The 26,012-nt window shown below is 43.5% G+C and overlaps 1 protein-coding gene across 2 annotated transcripts in view; it reads right to left on the bottom strand.

Moving 5' to 3' along the window:
• LOC119653812 (high affinity cGMP-specific 3',5'-cyclic phosphodiesterase 9A-like) overlaps window positions 1–26,012 on the bottom strand; it is a 530,323-nt gene that overhangs the window by 306,925 nt on the left and 197,386 nt on the right. For both annotated transcript variants that reach the window (XM_038058837.1, XM_038058836.1), the window contains one exon: window positions 23,636–24,838. In XM_038058837.1, the coding sequence (XP_037914765.1) occupies window positions 23,636–24,503 (868 nt within the window). In that variant the 5' untranslated portion in view covers window positions 24,504–24,838. The remainder of the gene's footprint in view (window positions 1–23,635; window positions 24,839–26,012) is intronic.

Below are 26,012 nucleotides of genomic sequence, written 5' to 3'. Positions count from 1 at the left end.
TCATAGTGGTTTAGGGGATTTCACCGGGGGTGTTTGAGTTTACATAGAAAGCGTCACAAAATTGAACTTAATTTCGAGCCTATTCACGTGTATTTACATATCAAAGTAGAAGTGGGCACTTATTGCATTACGTGGAAATGATTTTGAATAAACTATCCAGGCAAGAGCGTTCAAAGACAGCTTTTCCGGATAATGAATTGAACTTTACCAGGAAGACGCAAATTTTCAAAAAGAGGGGATTAGAAAAATTGCAGCAGTTCATAGGGATCCAACATAAAAATAAACAATTTAAAGACCAGCTGGCACCGCAAGTGGGAAGCATCGCAAGGAACTTACCAGTCAATCCCCATTGCAAGGACGCAGAAGGAAGCACAACGAACAATGCACTCAGAGGAACATAACATTCATCTGACGAGGGATAGAAACGGAGGAGATGAAACCAATTCAGCTATGTCCACTTAGAAGTAACTAATGAGAGCTCATACGAAATCAAATTTGACGCAACACACTCAGCCGCAGCCTATATAAGTTAACTATCGTGAATATCGAGCTGGGTAGGACGGGGCATATCGGATATTGAATACCCAGCCCGCGAAGGAAAGCCAGGAAAATTAGAAACACGTGATGTATGACTGGGAGCCAGCTTACCTCTCTACGAGAGTGTGGCTCCGCAGGGGCCAAGTCTCTTGTCTAGCAAGAGTGTTACTGGGTGGCCTCAGTGGTGCAACTGCTAAATGGTGCCTCGTTCTCTGAAGGAAGGTCTGTAAACAGGGGTGAACGCAGGAGTCAGGAGGCCGCCATTGGCTATGCTAGTGCGAACAAAGACATTTGACTGGCCATACTGCCAAAAATATTTCTCGAGCAAATATTCACTAGTGAGGAGGAGGGGATGGACTACGAAACTTGTGTTCGCCGGGATACGCTTTCGACCAGGTCATATACTGGTGGACTGCGCGATGAAGAACAATGCGAAAAGGCTTAGGACTATAGTACCTAAATTGTCAGGCTAGAAAGGAGCAGAATTTTCGACATGTGCTGGTGATGATATACCAGGGACACACATGGTGACACTGTTTCTTCCAAAACCCGCAGCACTAGCGGCGGAGGATCTTGTAGACCTCCTAATTGCTCACAATGATGATCTCCACACGCCATTATGGAGACCAGAAACAAGGTGGAGGGCAAAACTAAACTCCTCACGATCGGAGTAGATGACCGATCCCTGGAGGCAATCAAACGTCAAAATTGGCATATCTATTATAGAATGTACATGTGCAAGTACCCAGGGAAAAGTTAAGGAAAGGTAATTCAGAGGAGGCATGAAGTTGGAAAACCTATCGAGGTCCCTGGAGGAATATTGGAGGACATAGAGGCTGAAAGGACAGGATCAAGCAGAGAAGTAGATTTGCTGCTGTGAACAGGAAAAGCTGGAAGGCCTAGACCTGGATCTTCTAGGGTTAATGGTGGAAAGCGACTAGCAGGAAAGCGCCACGTCAAAGGAGGAGGACGATAATCCGACAGTAGAGAAGAGCCCAAAACACTAACGTTCCTGAGCAGTGACCATGCCGTTCACTGGAAACCGGGTGGAGAATTCGGGAGGCTGTCGTAGCATTAGGCTACTTCCCAGACGACGGCGTCAGGTTCCTACCGGAGCTACCCGTTAGACTGGTGAAGTTCTGTGAGAGGAAGGCACTACCACTTCTCCTTGGCTGCGATGCCAACGCTCGTCAAAAACTCTGGGGAATCAGCGACACTAATCGAAGAAGTGAATACCTCCTTCTTAGCAATAAACTAGAAATATATAATATAGGGAATACTCCAACATGTCATGAACAGGAAACACTCCAACATGGTCATGAATTGGAGGATGTCGGATGAGCCTGTTATGTCTAGCTCTGGAAACAGTGGTGAAAGACCTCAACAAAGGCATGTACGCATATTAGGACAGCTGTACGACTAAAATAGTTAAGTCATGCAGGGATGCAGCAGGAATCTAAACAGAAAAAGAACAGAAGAGCGAAATCTCTTCAACCGGGTAAAACAAACCCGAGGCTGGCAAAGACACAAAAGTTCATTAACTGCATATAGCAATGCGATCAGAGAAGCAAAATGGAACAGCTTCCGGAAATTCTGGCAATACAAAGCTATATAATATATCCAAATACAGGGCAATATCTCCTATCTGTCTGACGAACATTTGTATATCTGCTTTTCAGAACTCAATTCCCAGGATCCTACTGCACGGTGGAAGGCGACAATATTTTGGCTAACACCTCAACAACAAACAAAAGATGACAAAAGGAGAACTGGGAACTAGGAAAAGAGGTATGCTCAGAAATCATGGTAAGGTGAAATGTGTAAACTTTAAACTACTGAAATCACCCAGAATAGATGACATTTTCCCAGCACTGCTCCAGATGGCCCTAGAAATCAACTTCAAGTCTCTTCAAAAGGTGGCAAGGGCCTGTTTAGCCTTGCGATATAAAGGGCAAAATTGGTCTTTATTCCGAAAGCGAGTAAAAAGAATCCTTTCACCATAATTTTTCAGGCCAATTTGCCTGACATCTTTCGTACTCAAAAAGGTGAGAAGATCACAGACAACTATATTAGAACTAACGTTTTCATGCGTAATCCCCTCCATCGGTGTTAACACGCTTACCGAGCAGGAAGGTTAACTGAAACTGCCCTGTATCAGCTAACGAATGGGCAGGATATTAGAGAATAGGCAAATAGAAGTACCGACTATCGTCCGCTCCAACTAGAGTCAGGCTATGGACAGAGAGATTTCTAGCTGCAGGGTGGGAGAGCTGATTTCCTTTGTTAATGCTACGGGCTAGCTCTGAAAATCTGTATCGACTCGACTTTGCCTCCCAGCTCTCATAACAGCACTCACGGTGTTAGGGGTTTGTGGTTTCAAAACGACGCACCACAGCGCTAATTTAATTTCTCGGAGCGGCCACTGATACCCACCTTCCTACTTCATTCTCTGGATAACGAGCTCTATGGATCCCCATTCAGGCAAGATTTAACAAGGTAAGAAACATATAGTATAATCAAAATTAAAATAACACGGAAAACATCAACATTTTTAGCGACTCCTTGGACCTCTAAACCATTCGTCTTTCCAGCAGATGCGCCTCTAGCAGAGAACTCGGGTCCATAAAATTGGAATGCGCTTCAGCTTACATAGGGTCGGACCATAGAAGATAATTATGATCATAAAGATTATTTCAAATTGAATTTTATCAACTTTTTGGGCAGAGTTATATCTCGCATTCAGAAAGGCCGAAGGATTCGTAACATTTCTTACAACTCCAAAAATACTTGTCCAAAAAATTTAATCACAAGCAAGTCGGAAACCGGAAGCTCGGGGACGATCAGATATGAAAGGTTTTATTGATCTTTTATGTGATAACATTTGGTTACACGTTGGTTTCATTTATATATAGCTCGTAGTGCATATACATTGAATATATGATATACGATATTAGGGAGCGCCAAATTTGACCTACTGTAACTTTATCAATAATAGTAGGATTTCCATCAAACCAGCTGCTTCATGCCTATATTAATGCAACATTTTACTGGTCTAGGATGAAATTAAAGGGGGTTCGCAGTAAATTTTACATATATATTAATATACTATTATTAATTTGATTTGAGCAAATATCAGTATGAAAGATATTTCGGGACCTAGACGTCATATAGAGGCATCCCCATGATTTTTTTTTTAAAGATTTTTCTGGTGGATAGTTTCTGAGAATGGCCCCTTAATTTAAGTGACCTTTTTATGACTCCCTCATTCTCCCATTTCGCATTCGGCTTCAAACCTAAGACCTTATTTGGAAAGTACTAATTGAGAGGTTTCATTTGTTATCCCACGTGACAATAGCCCTTGCGTCAAAACCAGAGCCAGGAAGGAGGAACAGGAGATGATATTAGCTCACATAGTGATCGTTACGTTCACGGTGGGAGGGAAGAATTTGGGACCCGAAGTAGCCCGATTTGGTGATTCAGTCGAACTTCTATAAAGGAAATTACAATACGAGATGTAGAGAACCCATCAAATCGCGCCTTCAACGGAGTTGGAAATGGAGATATACTTTTTATTCCAGACCCGTATAATTTTCCCTTCGGATCCTGTGTTCTGCATAATTTTCATCCCTGGCCCGTATGTCTTCTTATGATCCTGAGTGTTGAATGGATGCCTAGAGCACGCGGAACACATTTATCGTGCCGTAAACTCCTGGAACGATTGGCTAGGGCTTGGTGAGAATCGGAAATAAAAATTTACCGGCACATACTACCGGTGAGCTATTAATGGAGAATTAAAACTGGTTTAGAGATATACCCATGTCGACATTTCAATGTCAAAATAATAATAAGGAATCGAAAGGGAGATAAGGAGTTCCCTTGATATTCTGCTCTTTTCTGCTATGATACCAACACACCAATAGTAAAAGCATAGAAATAATAATGGACTGTGATATTGAGGCCTGTGTTGTTAAAGGAACTCTAGCATTACTACACAAGGATCTAGTATCTAGAACATCTTTTTTTTTTTTTTTGTGCGTACACGGAGGTGGAAAATCTTAGAAAGACACGTCCGCCGCCCGGACGGCGGAACAACAGCGGGCGCGTGTGGGATTCACACCCACTAAAAACCACCCCCGGTCTCTCCAGCCCCAGCCCCGCGGGACCACCATTGAGGTATTACTTCGCGGGGTAGATTTGCTCTTAGGCTTAGGCTCTTATCTAGAACATCTAGTGAAAACATAACTGCATATCCTCGATCTCGCCAGGCGAAAAGTCATCGACATCAAGGCGGAATGTCCTCGTATAATATCCCTCTCAGACAGTAACTATATTGACTTTGTAACGAATATGGAACCACTCCATTTCGAAATTCGCGGAATTCAAGCTGACGTACCAAGTCATTGCCGAAATTGATAGCTGATATGAAATAAGGAACGAGAGAAAGGTGGGTGCATTTCCCTGGCATCATACAAAATCGCAATACTACAGTCGCATCTTCGTAGCTGGCTTTGATGTCACATAGTTATCTTTCCTTATCCATCAGTTCCTTTTTCCGCATGGAGACACTGGCTAACGCAACCATAATGAGGATTTCATGCTGTTATCAACGTATGCACAGATCCTTTTCAGAGGTAGAACAGCAGACTGGTGTTAGAATTACCATCAGTTTGTCAAAGCAATCGTGTCGACCTATTTTCATGAAGCTCTTCGCCAAAGGATAACTGGGATATGGTTGAAATGATGCAACTTCCACAATTACCGTATTGACGCGGTTCGACAATTCAAGGCTCAATGGCCAAGGAACGAATCTTCGGAGTAGCAGAGGTAAAGAAGAAAAAAAACGTCCTGCAATTTCTTTGGGCCAACATTGGCGTTGTTCTCAAATTCAGGCTCAGTACTGACAGGCGGACTTATACGGACGACACAATTACTTGGCTTCGGTATTCGCGTGGAAAAAAATTAGCAATAATCAGTGAAGATTACGCATCCATCTCAAGACAGTCAACGAGACTAACAACTCGACAGTAGGCAGAGTGTCGACTGATAACAGGTTTCATGATCAGACGGAATTAAAGTTCTCCTTCTTCATCCCTTCGTTAGGATAGAATTTCTACCTTGAGGATGATTTTTCGCGTAAGTTTGTCCAGGTCTTATCTGCCCCTTTATTATGTTCAATCGAAAATGTAGAGAATGTCAGCTAATATAAACGACAACATGCCAGCGAGCAAGTTCGACAGTTGACCGCTTTTGTCACTCAAGGCAGAAGGCGAAGATAATGAAAGAATTAAGGAGAGACCCTTTTAAGTCTCTGTCGCTCTCGAGAATTTCCTCCTCCGGACACTGGCTTTGGGTGCTTTCAAGAAGCTGCAAAGCGCATGACCTTTGCATGGGACCGTTGTCGCAAAATCTAGCCAAGTGTAACATCGTTTTGATGCAAGTAAGATAAACATGAGTACCTTGAAAAACGCTTATGCTTTATCTCTCGTTAAGGGTATTCTTAATAGTCTCACGAAGGCCAGCTTAATCACGTTTGTCAGAACTCATCTTTAGAAAGGATCTGCTCTCGTAAATTTCACTGGATGAGACGTCCAAGGATAAGACAGCCTTCACAATTCCAGGCTGACAATTATATCACGTTTTGAATCTGCAATGCGTCCCAAACTTTGCGGTAACTGATGGACAAGGTCATCCCTGCTAACTTGTGTGATCATGACATTGAACGTCATGCAGAGCAAATTTGTAATGTTCGAAATTTGGGGCATCTATTAAAGTAAAGACCCATCGATATCAAGGATAGATGGGAGCGTAAGAACTAGTACCTCAGTAACATACAGCCGAGGTCTGAAGATCGAGACTTCGAATTTTTAGTTTTCCACCTCTATGCGCCCAGTTCTCTCTCTCAGTTCTCATTGTATTTTACTCACCATTTCAAGTCGCTTTGAAACATGTCGCGATTTTTCCTTTCCTATTTAGATTTTCAGTTTCAGGTGGAGTTTCTGTAGATGACGTATGAGGGACTGAAAAGGATCTCCTACCCCCGCGTTATTCCCTAGCCAGAAACCAAAAGAGTGCATACATCTATCAATGAGATACTTCAATGGAGCTGCACTTAGATGCGAGTGGTTATGCGCGGCCATCTTTCGCCACTTTTCTTTTCGGTTTTCGGAACAGCTCTGTCCTCGAGGTTGACCATAGTCAATGTTTTACGGTACCAAGCTTTTCTCGAGAATAATAAAAATCGTTTGGCACGCGAATGTTATTGCCGCCTATTGACCACCTATCGCATAGGCAAATAATATCAAGGATACAATTATATATTCCCTACCGATTTGTCGTTTAATTTCTTCTGCAAATGCTCACGTCGATATTTTCCCCACATTTATATTCACAACCCACATACATATAGTATGCAAATCATCCATTGCAGATATATTGATGCCACATTTTCGAGAAGGACTTTACCTGCCTCACTGAGCCGTATCTTCAAAATACGGGATTTCAGTTATGGTTTCTGGTCATCCCACAGCTGCTATCTCCCTTCGTTCAAACTTTTTAAAAACAGTACTAACAACCCTTATACGCTGCAGCTCCTTAAATCTGTGAGTTACTCAGCTAAAAAATCAATACCCCATTTATCCAAAAATCTGTCAGAATATCAATAAACTTAACAATGCATAACCCTCGCTCAATCAAAGCGGGCCAAAGGATTTTCCTGAAAATTTTACACATTTCCATTAGAATCCTTCCTTCAATCCTTTTACAGAGGTTTCATACAGCCAGTTTTCAAAGCATATTGAATATGTAGCGTTTTATTGAAATACGGAGCTAAGCTTTTCAAACTCTGAATATTTCATTTTTGAATATAATTGAATTTGATGTCGGTTGATTCTGAGGTTTTCTTAAAGTTGAATCCTTTATTCTTTTAATACTAAAGATTTTCCATCACGAATGAACATGAACTGAAAATTTCAAATTACATATACAAACGAAAAAGGATATCAAAGTACATTTTAACAATACAAAGTGAAATTTTACTCCTCAGTAAACTTCTATTGTATTGAAGATGTTAGGAATTAGAAAGCTGGCGCATAAAGGGTTGCATCCGATTTTATTTCTATTCAGGAAGGACTCACTTTGGGTAGGGTTCGTATTATGATTCATACGCGAGCCCTGTTATAGTTATGATTCAAAATTACATAGAAATATTGCTCCCCTTCATTATAGTGATTGGTTAATGGTCAAGCGGCCATCCTGAGTGGCCGTAGAAAACCAAGAGGGAAGAACTTTTCCAGAACCTAAAAAAAATTAACGAAATTGACTGTGAAGGTAAGCACGAAAATACTGAAGCTTCACCGAAAGGTTCCCTCGAAACACCCTTATTTGCCTCTTTGCTATCCAGGCACGAGAATGTGGGGAGACTTTTGAATATTTCAGTCTCTTACAACTTGCAAAACTTCACGTGTCCTTAACGACGTGTGGGTCTGCACCGGAACAGCGCGAACCTGACAGAAAATAGGCACGCGCATTGAGTCTGGAATTCAAATACAAAAAAACGCTCGAACGCGCGCGGGGAGCCGTAAAATATGGGGCATGCCATAGAACAGCAAACACAGAGCACTAGAAAAGGAAATAATTCAAAACGAAAATGAAGAAACGATGACGTTCAGAGGCGGGATAGTGGAACGGGTATGATGGCAGGAACCAGTCAAATGCGAAGCACCGGAGCAAATGAAGCACAAACCCATGACGCCATAGGTGCCACTACATCCGGAGTAGTAAATATTCCGGAAAAAAACCTTGCGAGTCTGCTTATCACCCATAGAAAATTGGAGATGTTTTTTGCAAGTACACGGAACGTAAAGACCTCAGAAGAACCCAAGATAATTCAGAAAACTATTTCTTCTACAATTTACCTATATAGAAGAGCACTAATCACCACTTTTGCGAACCAGTAGGTTAGGACTATAATATTACTTGCCTTACCGCGGAATGGAGGAGGTGATCAAGATGAACAAGGTTGTGATCTGAATATCAGACTCGAATATCTTGGAAACGGACAGTCCAAGATACCAGACAAACTCAAAATCCAAATTGTGGGGAGGAAAGGTCAATGGTATGTCATGAGCCTCAAACAGAACGGGAATGGAAAAGGCCTAATTCTATAAATGGCAACAGCTGCAGTTAACCGCTAATCCGCTCCAAGGGTCTGCATATAGCATTAATCAAAAAACCTTAGATGAGAGAAGAAGCCGGACATGGGATATAGGAGGTAAGCTCATAGACGACGTGACCTCTCGCAAGGCCAGGAAATACATGCTGGCGCATTTCGAATTTCAAATAATACCACTAAATAATTTTATCTCCAGGAATTTAGTGACTTTAGATGTAAGGACGACTGAAGAGGGTGATTCTGGCTACCTGGCGGTATTTTCCCTACGTCCACGCTACACAGCCCATAGTGGAAATAGCGAAGCGGGCAATCTACTATTATCCTAACGCCTCCCCCCGGATTCGAAGGGAAAATACTGCGAAGAAATTAAAACATTGCCAAAAGGAATGTCCCTTCAGAAGACTGCAACTAAAAATCGGGTCAATCCTATTGACACGCTGCAGAAACCTGATGGATTACACATAAGAACTCAAAACACTTGTAGGAGCCCACTTGTCAGATTTTGGAGTGCAAAGCAGTGAAATCCAGTTGAATGAATAGCAAACACGGACGACCCCAAATTAGCAAACAAGCCGACGGCACGCACGCAGGTTACAGTGACCTGCCTAGTAAAGTCAGAATGGAAACAAACCTACACGCAAAAAAATCTGATCTCCTTTCTTGTCAAAATTTCAAAGAACCCCGTAAAAGGACATATGGGTAGAGGCTGATAATTTACCTCTACATCCCAGCCAGCATGCCTACAAACAGGCTACAATACAGACTAGTGTTATCGAGAAAATTTTACGAGGGCAGAAAAAAGCGAAAGTTGGATGAATTTGAGCCCTCATCTTTTTGGAGAAATGTTTCAGCTACCAAATGAAGCCAAATATCTGGGCGTCGTGCAGGATATAACGCTTAATTTCGACTAATATCTCCAGCACTAAGTAAATAAAGGCAAATAAACACAAAACAAACCCTAGATAAAACACGAGGATTAAGATCGTATGTAAAATACTGGAATATCAAGCTATGGTAAGACTACTGGGTAGCCAAAGAGCTCTAGTAGTATGGTGACCTTAGATAGGACAGATGAAGCTGCAGCAAGCGTACTCGGCTGCAAAGAGTCGCTTGCCTCTGTGTTACTGGTTCCTTGAACAATACCCACCGTCCTCGGCTTACAAGCGTTATTGTTACTGCCCATCTTGGACCCAATAACAAAAGGAGAGGCGAGACTTGCAGCACATAGACGCCATGTAGGCCTATGGGCACAGAAATGTCATTCGAGCAATCGCAAAGCCAACTTTAAAAGTGGGCACTAATTTGATATTCAGTTCTGGGGGGATTCCAAAGTAGAAAGCTCAATACCTAGGGAGGGATTGAAACTCCTACAGAAGCATTTGTCTGAGAACTTAAATTGAATCGTACACAGATGGGACAGGGGACAGAGGGATGAATTCGAAATACGACATTTAGGTACCCCAGGGGCATCAAATCACCATTTCAGTGTATCCAATAAACTTGTGCGTCACAGAGATTGTACGAAGGATATACAAGGGCGGTAAAATTTACATTCTCTTTGGCATGCAAGCAGCCTTAAAAGCCATTGGAACGACTTAGCGCCTTCGTCATAAAACCATAAGCGACTAGAAAATTAAAAAGCTAATCCATCTATGGGAACTATGAACTGGTAGCTGTCCGCTACGGAAGCATTTGCATGTGATGCGTGTCTATAACGGAAACCCAACATGCAAAATTTCCAATGAGGATGGTGAGGTGACCTTTCATATAACATTAGGCTCCGTTTCAATAGTGGAGGTATATCAATTAGAGAATAACGAGCCCTGAGAAGGTGTTTGACCGGGCGCATCTAGTCAACTACCTCCTTAATCTGGCGAATAGCCTGGGATTATTTCCTTAAATGAACTTTAGAAAAGGATACAGAAAACCGACAGATTGGAGAGTAGGGTTAGAAAAACCGATTCCGCACAAGGTGCCTATCCACCCATCTAGGTCAGTTATGTATAAAATGGAGAAGCCATGGACACGTATTCAAGGAGAGCAAAACACATATATGCTGGACAAAGCGAAAGGGAGAGATCATTGAAAGGATTGAAGAAATGTGGTTGGTTTTGACCTCAACCAATTGGAAACAACGCAAATCCAACTCCTGCACACTGTCTGCGTCAAGGTGGCTATACTCTGTAAACCATATGGTCCCCATAGCAGCTAAGCCAAAAGCCTAGCAGAGTAGCAATATGGAAGTGTCGAAAACATGCCTTCTAAGGAATTTGTTGGCCTTTATTTTTACAGTGTAACTACCCCCTCTTATTTTTTTGAAGACAAAATATGAGATGTTGGTTTCGAAGACGAAAAGTGAAAACCTCAAAATTACAGCAGGCGGTTAGGATGCTTGGGACATGGAATGTGGTACGTCGACGAAAAATGCTGGGAACCGTGCCTTATTTTAGGCATTATGGATCTAGACATAGTTCCTGCTAACGCCGTGCTTTGGACGTGGTCTGCAGGGTTAGTATGATATATACTACACTTGCAGGTAGGTCATTCGTTTTCGGAGAAGAGCTTCTGGACTGCCAAATTTCTTCATAAAAATATTTGAGGGTGATGCTTTAGGAGAATTTGATACCCAAGGTGTGGATGCAGAGAAAAAAGCAAATGGCTAAACTCATAGCGAAGTCATGAAGAGCTAATATGCCCAAATTGGAAGTAACGAAGGCCAGAAATGGGAAGCATTTACGATTTTTTGAAGCAGTCTTAAGCGATATGTAACAGCAAGCGAGAATGCTGCTCCTGCAGCTGGGAGGCGTGTTTAATGAGTTACCTCTATTGTGGACAAAGCCGCTAGTCATCCTTTTATAAAACTTGGATTTTTAGCCCAAAAAGGGAAGGATTCGTGGACTACATGATTGAAGGGAAAATTTATCACGAGATAGTCGGGTTTGTTATTAAGTGGATGCGGATTCAGGACAGACTTGTCCTTATTGTAGAATAATGGAATGGTCTTTCCTGACATCAGTTTGGATTTCCCAAGGTTCATTTTAGGGTTGAAGTCGTAGGCGTGGTAATAAATTTAGTGCCAAAGGAGGTAGCTTCGAGTAAAGTTACACCGTAGTTAAGTTTAACGTCACAAATGCATTGAATTCAGCCAAATTGGCGTGGAGTAAGAGCACACTGATAAAAGGAGGTGTCATTATTTTTTTAATTAAGCTTACTGAGATAATTTGGTATAGTGCGCATGCAACCTAAGGATGTTATCAAGATAGGTCCTGTGCAGTGCGATCCGCAATGAAATTTTTGCCTGTCACATGTTAGAAGAGACTATGATAATTTGTTATGTGGCTGACCTAGCTATGCATAGTATTGCGAAACAACACAAAGACGTCAAGACATATGCTTATGAGACCATCGCAACCATGAGCACATAGCCAGAGGTGGTTTAAGTTGAGTAAGTGGAACAAAAACTGGTGCCCTTATAGTAATCAACAAACGGATGTTGAATACAGTCAATAATGGTCAATGGGCACACTGTTAGTTTCGCCTCTAGTACCTAAGGATAATGAACAATGCGAACCCCAATTTCAATGGACAATTTAATTCCAACTGCAACTAAGTGTCAATTACGAGCGTATTGTAGGAGTGTGGTATCCAATGCCATAGGACTGAGACCCAGCACAGATTAGTCGTGGCCGAAGTGATTCGCTCTACAATTTTATTAGTGCTGTTTGCATGGTTAGGAGCAACTGCATATAAAATTAATTGAAGGAAGTGCTTCCTTTTTTTCAATTATTGGTGCTGAAGATTTGCAGCACTGTCGGGTACAACCTCAGAGGGACAACGTACTTTATTGCAGGAATCGACTAAGTCAATTTCCACGTGAGGTGTGATATTTGTAGAAGACAAGAGAATCCACCAGAAAGAGAACAACTGTAAGGCATGGCTCACTGAAAAAGCGGCACTAACGATGGGATGAATCGCAAAAGGTCAAAGGGTAGTATAGGTCCCAGGGCGAAACGTGGATTGGTACCCACGATGGAGCATGAAACCTGGGAAACGCCTGCTGAAGTAACTCCAACAGTTCTACTACCAAACCCTACCTCCACGTGGTGACCGCTGGGAGCTCTTTCTTCACGAAAAGCTGCAGACGAAGAAGAATAAAGGCGAGTCTCCCGCGTCTAAAAACGAGACAAATTGTACCAACTGGTCCTCCAGGTTGGGGGTTGGCCATCCAGTAAACCATGTGCTCAGAGTAGGTTTCCTAGCCAAAAAATGAAACCTGCTCTTATCGGCTTTCAAAATATATGCGAACGGCTACCTTCTACGAGGCAATAGAACGAACTCTCGAAGCCTGTCCCAGATATGATATCAAAATCATACTTGGGGATTTTATCAGCCAAGTAGGGAAGGAGTCCGTATTCAGGCGATACATTGGCTCCCATAGCTTACACCAAAATACAAATGACAACGGACTGCGGGTCACTCAATTAGCAGTGTCACCCGAAATGGTTGTTGGAAGTACCTGGTTTGCGCGGAAAGCGGTCCACAATCATACGTGGGCCTCTCTAGACGGGACCACTTTCAACCAAATTGACCACGTGTTGATCGAACGCCGCCACCTCTCAGGGGGGCCAATATAGACTCGGATCACTATCTCGTTGGCATGGTGCTCCGAGCTCGAATAACACCACCCAGAATCCTCTCTGACAATCAGGTGAGAGTTAACACTGAAGCCATCCATAACGCAGCCCTCTGTGGCACCTATAAGAGAGAAATGGATGCCGCAATAACCGCAGCCAACAGAGGACCTGGAGATGAAGCATCAACAAATGATCTTCACAACCACCTGAAGAACGTTATCGTGGGTACGGCCACAAACATACTTGGCCCCAGCCTCAAAAGGAGTCGGAGCGGCTGGTTTATCGATGAATGTACCCTAGTAACGGAACGGAGGAAGGTCGCATACCGAGTAATGTTGCATTCTCAAAGAACGTGGGAACGCACGGAGACTTATCACGGACTCGGTCGAGAGGAGAAGCGACTTCACAGATGCAAAAAGGAAGCCTGGCAGAACCAACAAGTTTGTGAGCTAGAAAAGTAAAGAGAGAGGAACCGCACCAGGCGCGCCAATTTTACCAACAAGTCAGCAGGATGAAGTCTTATGCACCTCGATGATCATCCTGCCAAGACAAAGAGGGAAATCTGATTTCCGACAGAATGGGCATATTAGAGCGATGGGTTGAGTACTTTGATGAGCTACTGAACAACCAGAACATCGGCGAGTTGGAGGTCCCGCCAACTGAAGACGACGGACAAATATTGTCACCACTAAGTTTAGGAGAAACAGTCCGTGCAATTCATCGGCTAAAAAATCATAAGTCGCCAGGGGCCGATGGAATTACAGCCGAATTGGTTGAATATTGAGGCCACCAATTACATCAAGTACAGCGAATCAATGCCTGACGATTGGCAACGAGGCATTATCTGTCTCATACATAAAAAGGGAGATATCACACAGTGCAGCAATTATAGAGGTATCACGTTGCTGAGTACCATCTATAAGATTTTCTCCGCTGTCTTGTTAGGCCGAATAGCCCCATTCGCTCATAACATCATTGGCCCATAACAAAGATGCTTCACTCCATACAAATCAGCAATAGATCAGATTTTCTATTTGCGGCAAGCGACGGTAAAACTGTTGGAATATGGACACCAGTTACACCATCTATTCATCGACTTTAAAGCCGCCTATGAAGGTATAGCCAGGGTAAAACTGTACACGGCCATGAGAGAATTCGGTATCCCTGACTAGGCTGACCTTGACCAATGTGCGAGGCCAGATAAAAGCAGCAGCATCACTCTCAAGACCATTCGACATCAACAACGGTCTACGACAAGGGGATGTCCTATCATGCGCCCTCTTTAACATGGCCCTCGAGAAAGTGGTCCGTGATGTTGAGGTAAATGCAAGACGTACCATTTTCTTTAAGTCCACCAAACTACTGGCCTATGCTGACGATATCGACATCATGGGAAGAACGACCCGAGACGTACAAACTGCCTCTTGGGCTGCACATCAATCAAGGCAAGACAAAGTATATGGTGGCAACGTCAGCACCGAAAACCAACCGGCTCAATAGGTTACGGTGAGCGGGTCACCTAATCCGTATGGATGAGGACGATCCAGTCCGGAAAGTCTATAAGGGCAAAATCTATAGTAGAAAAAGAAGACGAGGCAGACCCTGCCCGAGATGGAACGATGGTGTAGGTAGCCTGACAGCTTTTAGGGATGTCGAATTGGTGGACCTCGGCGCGAAACCGGGATGTCTGGAGTTCCTTATTAAGGCAGGCCTAGATCGGATACCGGTTGTTACGCCGATGATGATGATGATGATGAATTGCAAAATAGTCGCTAGAGTATCTATACGGAAGAACTGATGCTTCGATAACACAGAGAAACAAAGTACAACTTGATGTATTGTCAGAGTGGTCACAGTAATTACATGACGCATCTATACCGATTCAAATTCAGTGAATCTTCCTATAACCATGAAGCAGCCACAAGACACGTAGCATGACATAGTTGACTACTCAGAGGAGATGAGGTCTGAAGATGAGCACAACCCCACAAAACATTATCAGAGAGATTCTGAAAAGAGAAAAGTTGGTGCGTGGTAAACTCCATAACAGTGAGGATTCAAGTGGAACTTGGAAGACGGAAATCGCAAAGGACTATGTTATGTGGAGAAGAGAAAGTTTGGTCACATAAAGAAAGTATTCTTTGCGAAACAGAGCATTCGATACTCTTGTCAAAATGCACAAAACCTTTTGATATTTGTGTGTACGTATATATTACTGAAAGACAGCAGAAATAATTTTTCGACACTTATCATTGAATAGTCCCGAAAAACACCGCGAATCGAAGCAAATATGTCAAACTATTCAAAGCGCAGTAACTTTAAGTACATATATGAACTTGAATGTAAAGGGACTACCCTTGAGGTTGCATGCCCGTCAATAAGCATCGAGAGACGAGAAATGAGAAACAACACTCGAAAATAGAGAGTTTTAGATAAATATCGTTGCAAAAACACTTATATTGACCCAGTTTCAGTCAATACACGGACAAGCCACTTGAAAGATAGAAAAGATCCACGAGTGGAATCCGGCTGCAAAGCATCGCACCCACGATTTAACGTAATTATGTAAATAAAAAAATATTGAGATATACAAGCAACGGCAAATCCTTCCGATTTACGCTTTTATTTCTTATCTAATCAGATAACATTGTCCTCATAAAACACAATATCCTGAATTTTTCTGTATCGCTCATGGTCTCTCGGTTTGACGTCATATAAACATGTTGGTATCCTTTGAAGGAAAATCGATTTTCCAGGGTATGGGGCGCCTATACGAGCTGGACTCCGAAATGAAGTAGTAAAAATACTTCATCGGATGAAATTCAAATGTGCGCTTGTAATCTACAAATGGAATGGAATTGGTTCCGGTGGTTCGCCAGCCACAGTCACTCTCCCACGGTACCAATAAGGAACTACAACGATTCAGAATAAAATTTATTGTGAGGTCATGATACCAAACAAATCACAATGGAAATTTATCAAAAAGCTAATTTACGACTACACATAAGTCAAAAACGACAAAGCGCTACAACATCACAATTTCCAAAGATTATCGAAATCCATGTCGTTTGGATGTGCTTTTTTTATATCATTCACCCGAACATTTCCGGCGACACCAGGACACCCTCTAATACGTGTCCATATCGCAAGTGTAATAAAATAAAAATCCACCCCACATTGGGCGCCATTACGACTTCTCGGTTTGTAGCACACGCACAAGGGCTGGGCGATGGAATGTCTGACATTTATCTAAAACATAACGATGCGTCCTTGTTTCGCGAACCTTCCGTCGCTAATGGCTACCTGATTATACGGTAATGGCTGCAATTTTTTTAAGTTCAGATACCAAAATTATTGCTTTACGACCTGTCCGGAGCAGTGAATCACAGGCTAGCGGAACGTTTTCCATTTAATTTTGGGGGAAAACACTTTGTATTTATTTTAGTGTTTCACCCCTAGACCGGAATCCTTTGGAGCTTATGGATTCGTGCTTAGCGCCCGAAGGAAGCAAAGGAATGATTAATGAAGTCCTGGTAGTGGGCTCGTTAATTTTTCAGGTTTTAAAATTAAGTTCGCCGAAGTGAGAAGTCTGTGGATGTTTATGGGGGATGCATATTTTGCTACATTAATTTTTAGAAACTTGTAAACGGGCTCTCGGAATATGTTTTACGATGTCTCCATCATCACCGCGAAAGTTTTGGGAATAATTGCATGAACTTTAAGAGCGGCGAAATGCTCATTATGTTGTAATACTTTATAATGAGGTTTTGGTACCAGAAGCCCCAAAGTGTCCCACGGCGATTTGGATGAAAACTGCCATTTCATCAGGAAATCATACTGCAGTGCTTTTCCTTTGAACGAAAAATCCGCAATTCGTGTCTGCTGCACAGTCAGAAATAAGAGTTACAGTAACTATGCTAATGGGGGATGCTTAAAAGCCCGACTATATTGGGTCCTTGATGTCATCTCTGCCTAAGTCTACCAGAAAACGTAAGAAGAAGGCACAGCAGAAGAAAGCCTACCTGTCAGAACATTCTTCTCCGGCTCTACCAAGGAAGATGGAAGAAAGTGAAGGGGGAGCAACAAAAAGAAGGAGAGGCATTTAGCGGACGCCAAAGGACAAAAACTGCGAAGAGATTGCGCTGGGTGTGGCACCGAAATCAGACTCAAAAGCGGAACTTTTCATAAGAAATAGAAACCGACTTGTAATCCTCATGAGAACCACACTAGACAGCAGATTTTTCTTTCAATGTGTGAAACACACGACACACGTCAGCAGCTTGCAAGGGTCCGGACAGGAGGACAGCGTGCCGGAGATGCGGCCAAGTGGGTCATCAAGCGGAAGCCTGCAAGGAAAGCGAGAGTTGCGTTCTCTGCAAGGATCGTGGCGCGTCTGGTGAGAGCGTCGCACACACTGCGGGTTTGGGACGGTGTCTGATCTTGAGGGCGGAATTGGAGAGGGCTAGGTTGCGAACGGCATGATCCGCATTTTGCAAATTAACACGCACCGGAGTGCAACCGCAGTTCGCTGCGGAAGTAAATGCTGATCTAGTGCTGATTAGCGAACAATACCGAAACAAGGATCCGTCCTCATGGCATCTCGACTTATCGGGCACCGCTGCCATTTGAGTTCGGGACAGCGTTCGACTTCGTGTTATTGCCGAAGGCCGGGAAACGGGTTTGTCTGGATCCAGTGTTTAGGGATAACGTTTTTTAGCGTTTACCTGACGCCGAATGAGACGATGCCGGACCTTCGGCGCCGGCTTGATGCTCTGGAGGACGCCGTTTCAAGCACGGACGGACGAATCCTGGTTGAATGGAGCATGCCTCAATCAGATTCCAGAGGCAACCGGATTCTGGAAATGGCGGCGAGATCCGGGTTCGTAGTTTTAAACACCGGATCCACGCCGACGTTTCGGCGCCCAGGCTTTGAAGGCAGCATTCCTGACATCACTTTTGCGTCGGAATCTCTGGCATCATCGGTGGAAGGGTGGCGAGTCCTAGACGACTTCTCGGCAAGTGATCACCAGCACATCGCGTTCAAAGTGGTTGACGTTACTTGCCGGCGAACACCAACGCAATGCTCCCCAGTGTGTGGAATATCGCGCAAGTAGGCCCGCGCTGAGGGGCACTCCGGGGGGTGGTAGTGTCGCAGCTGACACCGTCGTAAATTCAGTGATGAACCTGATAACGACGGCGTGTGGGGTACCATGCCCCGGAGGGGCTCCAGGCGAGACAAGCCTTCTATGTACTGGCGGACGGCAGAAATTGAAGACCTATGGAAGGAGTGTCATACGATCCGCCGTTTGGCACAACGTTTGCACGTCAACGAGGAGGCATGTGCCATAAAGGTACAATATAGATCAACAAAAAGGAGACTCCGCAGCGCTATAAATAAAAGCAAAACTCGCGGCCGGCAGAATCTTGTTAACGAGGTGAATGAGGACCCGTGGGGACTTGGCTACAAGCTTGTCACCCGGAAAATCGGGGCTCTGCGGAAGTCCTGCATACTGAGCACCGACCAGATGGACCGCATTGAGCGGGCATTGTTAACCAGACACCCTGTACGGGTTGATGTAGATAGCGCGGAAAGCGTCGTGGATTGCCCCTTTTCAGAGTGAAGGAGTTCGAAGAAACGGTTCCCACTATGAAAAACAGGAAGGCGCCAGGTCCTGATGGCATCCCGGCGGAAGTTTACAAACTGGTATTTCGTTAACGGCCAGAATTGCTACTTGAAGTGTTCAACGCCTGCTAGAAGGAGGGCATTTTTCCTTGTCGCTGGAAAGTGGCCAGACTCGCGTTGATTAGTAACGGTAAAGGAGACCCGGCGCTCTCGTCTGCATACCGACCGCTGTGTATGGTTGACACGGCCGGAAAAGTGCTTGAGAAGCTCATCAGGGGTAGACTCGCTGAAGCGATCCGTGCTGCTGGGGACTTATCCGCAAAGCAATTCGGGTTCAGAAGAGGGAAATCTACAGTGGATGCTATTATGAAGGTCATAGATGGACAGATATGTTAGGCACACTAGAAAACTCATTTCACATGCCAAGCTATCTCTTGCGGATATTGAAGTAATTTCTGAAAGACCGTTCCCTACTCTATGAGACGCTAGAGGGCCAAAGGAGGATGGAAATCACGTCGGGAGTAGCACAGGGATCCATCCTAGGTGTAAAACACTGTAAACTTATCCATATTATCATTGCCTACTATGTAATACTTTCTCTAAAATACTGTACATTCATATGTACAGGCCTACTAAGTATAGGTAAAATTTTGTATAAAATAGGAAATATGAATTGAAAATATTTAGTTCGTTAGAACTATCAAAGATAATCACAACGTGTTTTATTCTGTGGAGTCCAGGCAATTGCTGCTCTCAAAATTCACACTACATGGTTAAATAATTGTGAAGTTCAGGCAATTGCTGCTCCCAAAGCTGGTTAGTCTGGAGTTTGGCATTTAGCTGCTCCGATTAACCATAACCTCATTGCATTTAAAAGAACAGTAAGTTAAAGAGGAATTCTCAAGTGGACTGGCAACACCACATAAGGTGGCAACATCACATAGGACCGGACCTCTGGAACGCTTCCTACGATAGTCTGCTGAGGCTCCACAGGCCCGAAGAGTCGCGCCTGGCCGGTTATGCAGACGACGTTGCGGCACTTGTTGCCGGACGCACTGTTGAACAGGCGCAAAGCAGACTTGGCATATTGATGCGACAGGTAAGCGGATGGATGACTGCTCACGGTTTCAACCTTGCACTGGAAAAAACCGAAGTAGTCATCCTGATGAGAAGGAAAATCCCGACCCTGCGTCCCATATCGATCGGCGAGTTGACTATAGAGTCAAAACCAGCGGTTAAATACCTTGGTTTAATGCTCGACTCGAAGATGAGCTTCTTCGAGCAAATCAGAGCAGCAGCGGATAGGGCTGCAACTGGAGTCGCGGCCTTGAGTCGGCTAATGGCGAATGTCGGGGGCCCTATATCAACTAGGAGACGTCTCCTTATGGGAGCAACGCAGTCGGTTCTTCTCTATGGTGCGGAGGTATGGGCTGATGCCCTTGACAAGGAGGCGCATCGCAAACGCCTTGCTCAAGTGCAAAGGCGGGGAGGTTTGCGAGTGGCATTTGCTTATCGCACCGTCTCCGAACCGGCCGTGATGGTGATCGCGGGAGTGATCCCCGTTGCCCTCCTTGCCAAGGAGCGCAAAGCTATCTACCGGGTTGCGCGTGAAGAACGTCAACGGACCCTTACCGCGTGGCAACTTTCTTCGCAAAATGAGTCAAGGGGCAGATGGACTGCCCGACTCATCGGCAAATTAGATCCGTGGTTTCAGTCTTACCTGCACAGGATTGGGAAGGCGCGATCTCCTGATTGTGTCTTCTGTAATGGAGTGGCGGACGACGTTGAACACACTTTTTTCTCTTGCGAGAGGTAGGGCGGCTCTCGTCAGCACCTTTATGCAGACACAGGGGAGCTCTCTCCAGACAAGATTGTCAGAGAAATGCTGAAGAGCGCTGCCGGCGGGAATCGTATTGCGCATTATGTTCGGGCTCTTCTTATTGCGAAGTAGATTGAACTCGACTGGCGGAAGAATCGCATGGCAAGTGATTCGCTGCACTAATAACTACTCTCTTCCTCTTCTCCTCTCCTGTTGGTGAGAGCAATTCCCTGACTTGAAGGCTCCCAAACCCGGGAGAGCGGGAGGGCTAGCCCGGAGTAATATGTCAAACTGTTCCAGGCTAGTTCTTTGATGACAGGGAGGTGTTTGGTTGGTAGTCCGACGGCGTACTGTTGCGGGAGTCCAACACTCCCTGCGTAAACGCATTCACTTATGCTACTGCTCAGGTTTCTTCCAAGACTCTGAATTGGACCGGCTAAGGCTGATCATCATTTACTACGATGTTCCCAGCGTACCGCTTAAAGAGGTCACGGTGGTAAGTTAGGGCAACGAAATGATGCTGGACAGGTACTTGTGGAGGGAAAAAGGAATGCGGTTTTCATCACAAAGTGTTATAATAAGAATTATCTTTAGATAATAGTTGAGAATTGTATCACCTTCTCCAGTCCGCCATTAAATCACTTGCATTAAGCATGCTTGTTAAACAGCAAGAAGCACAACTATGGTTCTCGCGGCAACAATGCCGAAGGTAGAAGAGCTGTGACTTAGTTCTAGATTGCTTATAAATTGCTTATAACTAGGTTGGCAAATTTCATTTGCTTTATGTGGCACCAGCTTAAGAAGGGCGCTATGGAGCTGATGCAATACAAATAATGTTGTCTATAGGACAGCCCTGTTTTTCTGATACGCCTACATAGCCGCCTCAGAAGTAATGAAACTGAGACCATCATCGGTAGATCAAATCAATAGCGAAAGGAACATCAAGAAAGTGTCGATGGAATGTTGGTGAAAAGCAGGTGGGGCTCAATTATAATCTTATCCACTTTCATCAGAGGTGCGGAGGATACCGCGATTGGTTTAAATTGGACAATCGAGGATGCGCAGTATCTTTTCATGATCCGAAATTTGTGAACGAAAGGGGAAACCTAGATAAAATTGTACCTGAACTGCTGATTTCGGAAAATTTACTCACATATCAGAGGGATCAGAATACCATCGACTCCATTGTCAAATCAACCCAAGAAAAACTGGAAGAAGAGGGAAGGACCAAAGTCGAATGGAAGAAAAGAGACATATCTTCCTGTAATGTAATGATGGTTGTACCATATTTCGGAAATCAGTTGTTCACCACTTCAATATTTTTTCTTCTTTCCTCCTAAAGTGTGGATATGCCCTTTCCATTTTTTCGCTCCTGAAGAAGAGAGTAACTGATTACCGAAATATCGTATTTACTTAATAGATCTCTTCGTAGACAGAAAAATAGGAACCTTTTCTAATTTGTGCTACGCGAAACCTTAAAATTTGAATCAACTTAATTTTTTCCATTAACAAACAACCTTTTAGGTTCTCAGAGGTTGGATTTTATTTTCCAGTTTTCTCCAAAAAGTCCCTCAAATCCTTCCCCATTTTTCCTAAATAAAATTTTATCTGTAATTTCCATCCACATCAATTTTTCTCTTCTGAAAATAGGAGTCGGCTGTATGAACGCTCATATTCACAAGCAAAGATTTAAAACAGATTTATCATGAGTTCAGGGAAAATATTTTCCCCATTCAAGGAAGTAAGCGGCATTACGAAAAATCCTCAATCCTTCCGAATTCAAATGCTTGGGCCGGCAGTAATCTGTCGTCTCAAATGGGATCCGGAAAGTTTCCGAAATGGCTTATACAAAATTTAATCACCTCACTGGAAAATTCCGTCCGAAAAAATGAACAGTACAAGCCGACAAGAACCTTTTCCGGAAAAGTATTTTCGAACAGCAACGACCCCATCTAGGATAATAAACCAGCATCACTTCAATGCACTCCTCCGTGAAACTACTAATATTCATCCCTTAACGGGCATCATTATATGAATTATTCAGAAAGATGCGAACATTAATTTCGCAACATCTTCCATTACTAACAAAATCATTCAAATGAGAATAATCAAGTCCATCCCTATTATTTCAGATTCATGATTTTTTTTTCATCCAAGACATTCATAAGAATATCCGCACTTCGTGCAACTTGCTCCTTACAAAGGACTGAGAATATCAAGAATAAGGAAAAAAAATAAGAACAAAGCAGAGCTCCCTATTCTGAATATTCCTCGTCCTCGTGGAGTAGAAAAAGGAACCTTTCAATCGTGAAAAAAGCAACGCATTCGAAAATTCTTAATGCTGGGATTGCATGCATTTAAAATGTAAATTTTGTTTTTTCCAATAGCTTTCATGAACTCATGATTCTTCTAGTGTGAAACGGAGCAGCGGGGGCGACCAGTTCAAGGAGGACAAAGACATAGGGTCAAGAGGGGATTTTTTGCTTGCACTGAACGTCCCTGAGTAGTATTGAATGCACTTAAGATCCAAAGTGCTGATGCATCTGCCATAAAGGGCGTGTTGGAAAAATATATTATCGTAATAAAATGTAAAGAGAGCAAAAATGACACACTATCCTCGATCATGCTTGGCTGTGCAGAGTAAGGACTTTGTTTCACTTGTGAACACTTTCAGCTAGTGGAAGAAGCGGAGGATGTGCAGGAATAATATACATGGGTCGGGCCAACAACCTTTGTCCTTTTCCCACTTTTCAAGAGACTTTAATGGGAGCCGAAATTTTAAGTATTGTGAGCGCTGAGGCTCCTTCAAACGTTAGTACCACTATAAAGTAGGCCATAAAAATGCAACTTACACATCCAATTCATTTTCTCTGAATATTCAACTTTCCGCTTCAAATCCTTAACAATCGATCGAAGGTCCTCGTCGCACAGCTTAAAAGCCGTTGCCAGTTGATTCAAGTAGCTCGTGCTGACCGTTGTAAGAAATGTAGACGAGCTATACGCTGAAGTTACCGCTGTAGTAACCGCTGGTATCACCGAATCAAAACTATTAGCACTATTCGATCCAATCACCACCCGCGAACGCAACGAAACTTCACCAACACCATTTGGCTTCTCAGTGCTATCACTTTTCGCTTCACCAATTCCACTTTCCGATTCACCAACACTTTTCAAATCGTTTTTCACTTGTTGCTCACTGCCTTCACCGAGTTGACCATGTTGACTATCAGCTGGTGCCGGTAATGCCGTCGCAGTTGCTGCTGTTGAAGAGGTTTCACCAATGATTTCGTCATTATTCTTCTCTTGAATGCTACTGGTGTTGTTCATTCTAAAGAAATCCGCTCGCGTCGATTGATTGTCCTTAATACGTTTGTGCTCCTCATAAATTCGAATTAGTAGATCTTCAATTAACTGTCTACGTTTGACATCAGCACTAGATCGCAAGCAACGAGTTTCAGAATTGCCCTTACAACCGCCACTACTACCACTCGCCTTGCATTCAACTACTGTACCGAGGCCTCCTTGACCGCCACCACTGTCCTTTCGGCGGTCAACTTTTTGGTCTTCGTTCTCAGAGTCGTCTAGATTTTCGAGCTTGGCGAAGCAACTGGGGTATCTCTGCTCCAGGAGACGTATATGCGAGGCAATGTGCCCAACTTCAACAACTAGTTGAAGCTCCTCATCAATATCTAGAGAATGGGAATCGGTATCTTTATACATATATGTGCTGTAGATATATGGACTGCAGTGGAAAGATGATGTGAGACTGCTAAGGATGACGTCAGGACATGGAGTCAGGCAATTCACCAGCAATTGTAGTTTAGCAATTCATTCATCATTGAATATTTCTATGGAATTTTGGTTTCAAAACGATGTCCTCTTAAAGTGAACTTAATTTCGAGGCTGGAATTGATTTATCCAATCGTTTGATAATACGTGAGTTGTCCTTGGCATAGAGTACTGTTGGCCCAATTTCGTTTCTTTGAGTGACAAGTTTGAAATCTCAGGTAAACAGTTCCTTCTTCTTTGGAGTTCGTGTATGTTCAATTACAAGCCTGAAAAAAAAACGAAAAAGGAATCTTTATTACTTAGTAGAAATGGAGGCAATACGACAATATTTAAATTAAGAAGTTCCACTGAAGTATGTAAAGCTGCGAAGGTTAAGGTGAAACTGTATTCCTCTCTATCTATTCCGCCGGTCCTTCAGAGTATCTTTACCATATTTAATCGTTTATTTACTTACTATATATTAAAAGGTTCATAAAGAAAACGCCATTTTCATATTATTGACCAAGGGAGGAGTACATAGCCTTTCTTATTTTAAAACTAGAAAAAGGATGAAAATCAAGGCAGCTAAGCTTTGGAGCTACATACCAACCTTCGTGAAACGAGCCTCATACGGACTACATTTACTGTTGTATTCATTTCAACAATAGCGAAACTTGCGAAAAAGTACACATGTCAAATAAAAGAAACCCCCACTACTTCAATAGTAAGATAGCCACAATTGCTGAGCGGGGATAACATCACCGAGAAATATTCAAGGATGGTTCTCATGAGGGAATTGAAGAATACTAAGGAGGGTTGGATCGAGTTAGAATTTGAGAAGGAACGCAGGCATTCTGGAATCACTATCGAGAAGTAGAAACGCCGCTTATTTTCAAAGCTGCGACCTTTAACGGATTGCTGACAATACGAGGAGTGGGGTCCTCGAAATAGCCGAGTAAGTAATTAAGACCCCCCATGTGGTAGTATCAACGCACCTTAGGTAGTCGCCTTGAGAAAGCCTCTCGGTGAAGAACGAACCACAAGTAATCGCTACACGTCGGGACACACTGGGACACAACTCACGAAAGCTCTCAGGCAGAGTCGATAGGGTGATATGAGCTTATCTTAGCCAAGGTTCTGACAGGTATTAGGAGCCAGTCCCTTGGTGACCCTGGTCGGGTAGTGTGCAGTGAATTGGTATGAGCAGACCGTGTTGCTCCATAGAAGTGCTGATCCGTGCTTGAGTTCAAGGATCAGCAAAGTGCAGTTGGAGCCTCAGGATATTGGGGTAAGGGATTTGTCTCCAAGGGTATACCGGTTCCTGATTGTAGGGCCGAAACACCAGATAGGACACCGGAATACACAGGCCAAATAAAGAGGAAGTCTTGCAAACCAACAATCGTCTCCCCCTCTTCATTGTTCTTGTTTCGGAAAAAAATCGCAAATCCGTAGATCTGAGCA

The sequence above is a fragment of the Hermetia illucens genome, chromosome 4 (assembly GCF_905115235.1).
Source record: "Hermetia illucens chromosome 4, iHerIll2.2.curated.20191125, whole genome shotgun sequence".
NCBI classification, from domain to species: domain Eukaryota; kingdom Metazoa; phylum Arthropoda; class Insecta; order Diptera; family Stratiomyidae; genus Hermetia; species Hermetia illucens.
Note: the sequence above shows the minus strand (reverse complement) of the source record. Positions and strands in the feature narration are given on the sequence as shown.